The sequence below is a fragment of the Beta vulgaris genome, chromosome 3 (genome assembly GCF_026745355.1).
Source record: "Beta vulgaris subsp. vulgaris cultivar EL10 chromosome 3, EL10.2, whole genome shotgun sequence".
NCBI lineage: Eukaryota > Viridiplantae > Streptophyta > Magnoliopsida > Caryophyllales > Amaranthaceae > Beta > Beta vulgaris.
The window spans coordinates 19,437,025-19,446,222 of record NC_079204.1 but is presented as its reverse complement, the minus strand read 5'-3'; the positions used below and the strand labels follow the sequence as shown (position 1 = coordinate 19,446,222).

Below are 9,198 nucleotides of genomic sequence, written 5' to 3'. Positions count from 1 at the left end.
GTTGTTTTTGGTAGAAAATAAAATCATTTATGGGGCTACTCCAACTACTCATTTAATCTTTTGGTTAACTTAATCCTCTAATATGGTATCAGAGGTAGCATGACAAAAATGTTATAAGTTTAAATCTCATCTACCCCACCTTTTGAAAGTGAATTATTTAGCGTTAGATTAAAATGTGTCTATGTTACTAAAAGATTAAATTTTTGATTGAGTACATTTATCCTTTGACCGTTTGTAGAAAGTACAAACTAATACTCCATCAGATTCGTCCCATAATATAATGATTGTTTTTTTTTACACGGTTTTCAAGACGTAACTTTGACCTTTAATATCTTCAATTCGTTATTAATAAAAAATATAAAAAAGTTGATATTATGAAACTATATATTGAGACAAATCTAACAAGATCCCACATGAATATGTTTTTTTTATATATACAAATGAGAATATACAGTCAAAGATTTTAAAGTTTGACCCATCAAAAATGAAATAGACACTATATTATGGAACGGAGGGAATAGAAACTAAGAATAAAAAAAAGTACGTTAAGAGTGATGGAGGGAGTTGTTACTATATAATAAAAATACTCTACCTCCAATCCCCCTTCAAGAAGACATTTTTTTCTTTCTTCATACTCTTGTGAGTTTCCATCACAAAGGAACCAACAATGGCAACACTAAAAACTCTCCTATTACTGCTCCTCCCACTCCTCGTCCTTGCGACTACCGTCTCCATTGTTGCCACAGCCAACGACACAACCAAAACCGTCACAACATCCACAACAGTCGACATTGACGGCGATGAGGACTTGAGCTTCTTAGATGAGCCCAAGGCACCCAAAGACTACCCTGATTACGCAGACCCGAACTACCGCCCACAAGGCGATGATATCGACTACAAAAGTTTCGAGGATTTCCAACAATGGGACGAGAGTAAGGCACCTCCTGCTCCCGTTATCAAAGAGAAGGACGTGGTGGTGTTGAACAAGACTAATTTTGATGAGTTTATCAGCAACACTAAGAATATTATGGTTCAGTTTTATGCTCCTTGGTGTGGGTATTGCAAGAAGCTGGTGCCTGAGTACGCGGCTGCTGCTACCGAGCTTAAGGAGGGTGGATTCGACGTTGTGCTAGCCAAGGTTGATGCCATACAAGAGACTGAGTTGGCTGATAAATATAAGGTTGATGGCTTTCCTGCTCTTTTCTTCTTCACTGATGGCGCGATCAAATCGTACGAGGGTGACAGAACTAGGTGAGTATCCGTTTCTTTATGTAAATTCTTAGGTGTTTAGAGCATCTACAACCATGTGCTTTTAGTACTTTTTGTTTTTTTTTTCATATTTTTTGAGAGAAAGCATGGAATTCTAAATGCTCCAAAAAACACATTCCGTCTTACTTTGTTTTGGACTTTAAAATTATTCAGCTTTTTCTTTGGCATAAAAAATATTAAATTTATTATTATGAGTTCTGTTTTGGAGTCCAAATCTTTTGTAATACCACTCTCATTGATTGATATTTTTCTTTAGGACACAATTCTTAATTTGTGTATGTAATAATAAGATGAATTTTTTTGTGGGAAGGACCAATTACAATAGAGTTTTATGGGGAAGGACCAATTAAAATAGGGTCTTTTTTAGGGGGGGGGGGGAACCACTTAACTATTTTTTTTTTGGAAGAAAGGACAAAATTAAAATACTTTCGTTGGCAAATTAACACCACATTACGATTTTTGGCAAATTGTCAACTTTCCGCCGTCGACAATTTCTTTTCCTCAAAAACCTCGGTTTTTTTGTTTCTCCTCCTCCCCCACCCCTAAGCCCTACCCACCAAAAACCCCCCCTTAGTCCCCTATCCTAAAATCCTCTCACTCTCCTTTTCCTAGCTTCACCTCCCAATCCCAAATCCTCCAACCCCTTTTGCGCTGGTCGTTGCCCCTCTCTCTCTCCTCGTCGGTCCCTGCTCTCGTGGTTCACCTATCGTAGGGTGCAGGGGAGGAGGATTCCGGTGAGTAGGGTGCAGGGTGTAGGGGCGGGGGAGGAGGATTCTGGTGGGTAGGGCGTAGGGGTGGAGGAGGAGGATTCCGATGGGTAGGGCGGCATATGGGTTTGGGAGGAGGACAAACAAAAAAAATCAGTGTTTCGGACGAAAAAATAAGTCAATGTCGAAAAGTTAAAAATTTGGCCGGATAATCATAAGGTGGTGTTAAGTTGCCAACGGAAGTATTTTAATTGGTCCTTTCGTCCAAAAAAAATATTAAGTGGTGTTTCCCCCACAAAAACCCTATTTTAATTACTCTTTTCCCACTAAAAACCCTAATAAAATAAACAAACTAAAATGAGTGAATTACTTTACAAAAAATTAGTAGTGCATACAACTTACAAGCGCTATATAAAAAGTGGACAAATTTTTTTAAATAAAGGATTATCGTTTATGTTTTGATGCTAAAATAACGCCTTTGATTAACAAATTAAAGAAAGTGAAGTACATTGAACATCACAATATTGGTCATAACTTGGTGAATGCCGAATGGTGTGTGTTGGGGAGTTTTTTTTTCTCGTACATAGGAAATTTATAGGTCCAAAGCAGACACATTCTCAATAAAATTAGGTAAGATAAAGGGATCCCAACTCACAAGTAAACTCTAATAGTCTAATGATCAAAATAATATTATATAATATTAATTAGTAAAATTGTTGATACACGTATTCAAACCTTCAACAAATAGTTTATAGAATAGAGAAGTGGTGAGTTGTATAATATATTACATGAAAAATAGGACAATATATCGAGATATACGATTTTTTTTGGTGTCGTATATGTAAAATGTTTATAACAAGTAGTATTTGGTTTAGTGATAATTTATACTCATGTATGACATTAAGGTCATGACTTATCAAATTAAACCGTACATGATGCTCTTTGGACTCTGGGAGTGGGAGTTCCCAGTCCTTTCCCCCTACTCCCAACAAGTTTGACCTACTAATTAACGATGAATTGGTTAACCTACAAAAGGTGTTAAATAGGTCTTCTTCTCCTCACCAAAGAAAAAAACAAAGTTGCCAAAGATTACATAGTATACTTTACAAGATCACACATTAGTAGTTTGCAAAGATGACAGTAATCCAAACAGATTTATAGGTGATGAATTGTAAAGTATACATAGGGAATTCGAGATATGTTGCACTTTCTCTGTTCTTGAAAATTTAAAACAAATTGCAGCATTTTGTTATTGAGAAGAAACTTGATTACATAAAGATGATGACAAAAGAATTTGAAATATGTTAGAGAACAAGAAGCGCGGGACTAATAATTCATTGCCTTGGTAGACAGGAGCCTGTTCTCTTCGGCATAAAACAGCTGAACTGAACTGAACTGAACTGATCTGAACTGAACTGAACTGAACTGATCTGAATTGAATTGAACTGAACTGAATTGAACTGAACTGAACTGAAATGAATAGTGATATGTGAGTGTAAAAGTATTGTCAAGAGCTGAACTGAACTGGTATGAACTGAACTGATCTGAATTGAACTCTACTGAACTGAACTGATCTGAACTGAACTGAATTGAATTGAACTGAACTGAACTGAAAATAAGCTGGGGAGAGCAGGCCCTAAGTTTGTTACTCCCAAAAGTCAGTCTATGAGGTATTTGGCAATTAGAATTTTGGAGTAAAAAGAGAGTTTTGGACCATTTTTAGAGTTTTGACAAGTCAAAAACTCTAAAAGGGGTGTTTGGTAATAGAGTTTTAGAGAGAGTTTTGGAATGAAAACTCTCAAAATGAAAAAGCTCGTAATAGGAGATTTTTTTTAGAGGATTAGGTACAAATATGTTCAATGACTTTTTTGTCTCTAATAATACTACTACACATTGTATTAAAATGTCTACAGATGTCATTTTACTCAAAAAAATGGCAATAATTTTTTTTAGCAATCAGTTAATTGTTACCAAACACATTTATAAAAAAAAATTGTCAAATCACCAGTCAAATATGCTGAACAAAAAGTTAAAACTCTAACAACAATTTGTACCATGAATTTGATGTGTACCTAAAAGTGCGCCTCCGAACTTAAAATACTGAATATGCCTCTGTTGATAGGGATGCGATCGTTTCTTGGTTAAAGAAGAAAACAGGTCATGCAGTTTACAATGTGACAAGTACTGAGGAGGCAGAAGATATCTTCCTTGCTGAAACAAAACTTGTGGTGGCATATGTTGATAGCCTAACGGTACCTTATGATTTCAAGATTCATAAATCAAATCTAAAATTTTACTCTCTTTTTCTATATTTGTGAATGTGATGTAACTAATCTAATACATTTTTGTTACATTTATTGGCAGGGTTCTGACAGTGAGGTGCTTGATGCTGCAGCCAAACAAGAGGATGATGTCAACTTCTATCAGACCACTAGCTCGGATGTAGCTAAAGTTTTCCAAATTGACACCGATGCAAAACGCCCTGCAGTAGTTTTGTTGAAGAAGGAGATTGAGAAGCTATCTAAGTTTGGTATGTTTTTTTAATCTTTGAGTTCAACTTTTGTGGTCGAAGTTTAATGTTTTTGATCAATGGTATGTTGTAAATTACCATGATCCTTTGCACGCCTTTGCTACCTTTTCGAGAGGCCTACACCCTGGAAGGGAGCCTTCTTCGCCTTCTACATTCCAGAGCCAATCACAGGAAGCAGCAAAGCTCCATATATAGGGTTATGCTATTTAATTGTACTTGTTGAACCTTTTTTTAAAAGTTACATAGATCTATGTTTTTACACATTATACATATATATATATCTCATAAGAGAATGACTAAATAGTTAAAGTTTATATATCTAAATGCAAAAGTCATGATCTAAGGAAGTAATAGCAAATGTGAAACGAATCAGCATTTTAAGATATAATGGTTAATGAACATGGGTTTCACATATATATCTAGATAAACATATCATCACTTTCTCGTATAAGAAGAGATACTCATAATATTTGCTTCTCGAAAAACTTCTGTTTTACTTCCAATCAAGTTGAAGGAAATATAATTTACTGAGTGAGTAATTGATTATGGTTGTCAAACCCTTTGTTTGATGTGCACATGTGACTTGTCTCATATTGGATAAAGAGGAAAGAAAGTACCTCATTATAAGCTAATCGTTTTAGTATGCAACGTCCTTTAGGCTTGTAAGTGGATTGAACTCTCAAATTTATCAATGGTATTTGATAAAATATTATTTTGCCTCAACTGGATAAATTGTGACACAATTCTTACAGCCATGCCTCTTCCTCTTTACTTAATTGGATAAATTATCTTATATTGTGTGGCTAATAAAATTTCTATTGATATTGGCAGATGGTGATTTCTCAAAATCAGCTATTGTAGACTTTGTATCCAGCAATAAACACCCTTTGGTGATCACTTTTACCATGGAAAGTGCTTCATTCGTTTTCGAGGGTCCAATCCAGAATCAGGTGCAACATGGTCTCAATATACACTATCACTCTGTAGTTAGCATTTTCATGATTAATGTTGGGCTGTAACAATGACTGTTGTTTTTCTAGCTTTTCCTTTTTTCCCCAGCTCAACAATCAGAAAAGCTCATCCCTACCCTCGTGGAAGCAGCCAAAGCTTTCAAGGGAAAGGTAAGCTTACATTGATGATAATTTAATGACATATAAACATCGGGTTACTCTGAGTTCAATTAAGATTAAAATGTATTTTGTTTTGCAGATAATATTTTCGTACGTGCAAATGGAAAACAAGGACTATGGAAAGCCAATGATCGATTTCTTTGGGGTCGATGGTGATGCTCCTAGAGTAAGTGTCAGCTTCTATTGATCAATTTTCATCTACTGCCAATTTGGTTACACCAACAATATGCACCACGGCCATTCTCTAAAATATACTACATTTTTAGGTGCTTGCATACACTGGACACGCTGATCGTAGGAAGTTTTTCATGGAGGGTGATATCACCTCAGACAATATTAAGGTTATAATTCACTGGTCTTAAGAACTTTGATTGTATCTTGTCTTCCGAAACTCGCCTAAACAACTTTGAGTCTCCTAGTATGTGCAGTCGTTTGCTGAGGACTTTCTAGCAGACAAGCTTAAGCCATTCTATAAATCTGATCTTATTCCTGAAACAGTAAGTTTTCATCAAATTTTGGGTAAATGTTAATGTAATTTTTACTTAATTAACCTTTGTATCGAACCTAAAACCTAAATTTATTATACTTGTAATATCAGAATGAGGGTGATGTGAAAATTGTTGTGGGCAAAAACTTTGAAGAAATTGTTTTGGATGAATCAAAGGACGTTCTTCTTGAGGTAATAATTAATATAATGATACCTGAATCTGCTTTCAGTAAATTCTTTTCCCTATTAAAAGTTGCTGATAATCTCTTGATGTCTCTTGTTTTATTAGATATATGCTCCTTGGTGTTCTCATTGTCAAGCTCTAGAGCCAAGCTATAATAGGCTTGCCAAACATTTGAGAGGCGTTGAATCCTTAGTAGTAGCAAAGATGGATGGCACCAAAAATGAGCACCCAAAAGCTTTGGTAAGTTCTATTTTGGTTTCGTATTAGAAACGTAACTAAGGATATATTTTTCCACTCATTTGATTATTTTAATGGATATGGTACCAAATGAGCAACCAAAAAGTATTTGCTTATCTAACTTGTTATCACAGATGTGATATAAAACAAATAATTGAATGCAAAACAAAGAAATTCACACACAAATTTACATGGTTTACCAACAGAGTACTACATCCACGGGTACAGGCCCGGTCCTGATCTTTTTGGGGCCCTAGGCAAAATGGTAGATTGGGGGCCCTTTAAAAAATACAAATTATAATAAAACAAAATAAAAAATTTGATAGTAATTCAATGAAATAAATCGGTTGTTCAAGCGAATGCAAATTGGCAAATGAAGAAATTAACAATCAGTTTAACAGAATTGAGAATACTAAAATCGTACTACAGACAAGAGAAAAGAGCAACAACACCTTGAAACCACCGGAAGGCGGCACGGCAGGCCGGCAGCGGGGCAGCAGCACGAACAGAGGCCAAAGCAGCCGCAGGACAGCAAGCAGGTGCCAGGACAGTAGGCCGCAAGCGGCAGCAACAATCGAAGACTGCGATGGGATCCGGGCTCCGGCAGGCAGCAAGCCGGCAACGCAGCAACCACCGACGACGAGGCGTCACCGCGTCAGTATCGAATCAGAAAATCAGAACTTAAACTGAGCCAAATTAGAATCGAAAAGTTTCCCTAAAACCTTACTCATATTCTTAATTTCATAAAATCTTAATAATTTCACTTGATTTAGACTAAATCGTATGAGTATTGCATTATAGAAATCCAAATCTTCCCTATTTAAATTGTAGAAAAAAATTCCTATTGCCATATTTAAGGTAAATTTAACAGCTAATTTTTTTGGGAAAAATGAAAAATTTCAATGAGTCTAATGGAGATTAGAGACAATTTTGGAAATTAAAGAAGAATTTAATGAATCTTGGAAAGAGAGAGAGAAGGAGTAAAGAAGTAGAACGGAAGAAAGTCGAAGAGTTTGTTTCAGTTTGGTGGATTGAAGGTTTGAAGAAACGTACGCGCGATTTGGGTCATTAATTAATTTTTTTTTCAAATTTTTTTTTTTAAGGATGGGCCCCTCTTAGCCTTGGGCCCTTGTCCCTTGCCCCTTCAAACAATGCTCAGGGCCGGGCCTGCACGGGTACAGATAGAATAGTTTTATTGATGTGGAGGAAAACCAGAATTACAAATGTGTTATAAACTAATCTGCACTGCATAAATTAAATAGGGTCAACCTATTTATAAACAGATTCGGAAACACGTGTCCGCGTTTCCCGCAAACCCGCGTCTACCGTGAGCCGAGGCGCTGGCCACGAGTCGCGATCAGCTCTCGGCATCCTTCCGCGAGCTAAGACATCTACTGCGATTTGCCCTTTTGTAGATAACCCAATATAACACGATTCATAATTCCCTACATAACTCTAGATTACTCGGTAACACCATAGATTTTCCGGTTACGAAACGGTGGCAGACTTAAGAGTTGTCCGTCAGTAATTGAGGGCTATCCGGGAGCGGTGAACTGCACAAGAACAAACGTGAGCTACATCGGGGGGATGCGAGGAAACCCTCTCCAACGCTCAAGTCAGCTAATGTCCGATAAGAATTTAGAGAGAGAAGGCTTAGAGAGAGAGATAAGCTATTTTTAGTATGAGAGAGAATGTACCTATAGAAATAGTACCATTGGGCTATTTATAGATGTACTATTCATCTGATAGGAGATCGAGGTAATCCTTTGACACATGTATAACTGTGATGAATCTGTTAGAGGGAAGATTCCCTATCTTTTGACCTTTTTAGTGGTCGCGACGACAGTCCCGGTCTCATATTGAGTAACACTTAATCCCTTCTTATGAGTTCGCGTCCTAAGATATTTCTTGTCAGACTTATTGTTGTGTCCGACATCAGACTTGGGTAGTACCCATACAATAGACATGTTGAATTTTGTATTACTTCAACTTCGCGGTTCTATTTTCTATACAAGTATTTCATTTCTGAAATCCCTTTTTTAAATGTGTTTCATTTTACAAGATCTTTCTTTCGGGAGCCAAGCATATTTAGTTGTAAATGATAATTTTAATGAATATTTTATTCTTTCAGGTGCAAGGATTCCCTACTATTCTTTTCTACCCCGCTGGAAACGAGAGTTCTGACCCAGTAAGTATACATGTTTATAACACATTTGTTTCGGTTTCCTGTGTCAAAATTCAAAAGTGTCCTAGACCACTTTTATTCAAATAATAAATTGTTTGCTGAACCAAAATGTTATTTTTCAACCACAATTGTAGATCATATTTGACTCGGATTCAGTAACCGGTGTGGCACTCTACAAGTTCATCAAAAAGCATGCTACTACTCCTTTCAAGATTGAAAAACCAATTGATCCTCCATCATTGACATCAGAAGGTGGTGAGCCTGTAACTATTGAGACTGAAGCTGCCAATGATAGCCCTAATGTAAAGGATGAATTATAAGTGTCGTTTTAAGTATAGTTTTCGTTTTCTAGCGAAATCATATACAGTTTTGATTTGTTTGTGACACATTATTGTTGTAGAAGAAGATAAAATGCAATGGGATGTTTGTTTCATTAGTTTTGTGTAATAAAGACAATGTGCTTTGTGTA

The 9,198-nt window shown here is 36.3% G+C and overlaps 1 protein-coding gene across 2 annotated transcripts; it reads left to right on the top strand.

The window, feature by feature from the left end:
- Window positions 1-600: 600 nt before the first annotated feature.
- LOC104906982 (protein disulfide isomerase-like 1-3) lies at window positions 601-9,198 on the top strand. Of its 2 annotated transcripts, none has more exons than XM_048641245.2 (12): window positions 601-1,251; window positions 4,099-4,228; window positions 4,341-4,506; window positions 5,338-5,456; window positions 5,547-5,627; window positions 5,716-5,802; window positions 5,903-5,977; window positions 6,065-6,133; window positions 6,235-6,315; window positions 6,413-6,547; window positions 8,676-8,732; window positions 8,864-9,198. In XM_048641245.2, exons 1-12 carry the CDS (start codon window positions 668-670, stop codon window positions 9,047-9,049), a joined length of 1,770 nt encoding a protein of 589 aa, XP_048497202.1. In that variant the 5' UTR covers window positions 601-667; the 3' UTR covers window positions 9,050-9,198. The 2 variants fall into 2 exon arrangements, with proteins under 2 accessions (XP_048497202.1, XP_048497201.1); XM_048641244.2 differs by having other exon boundaries at window positions 6,056-6,133.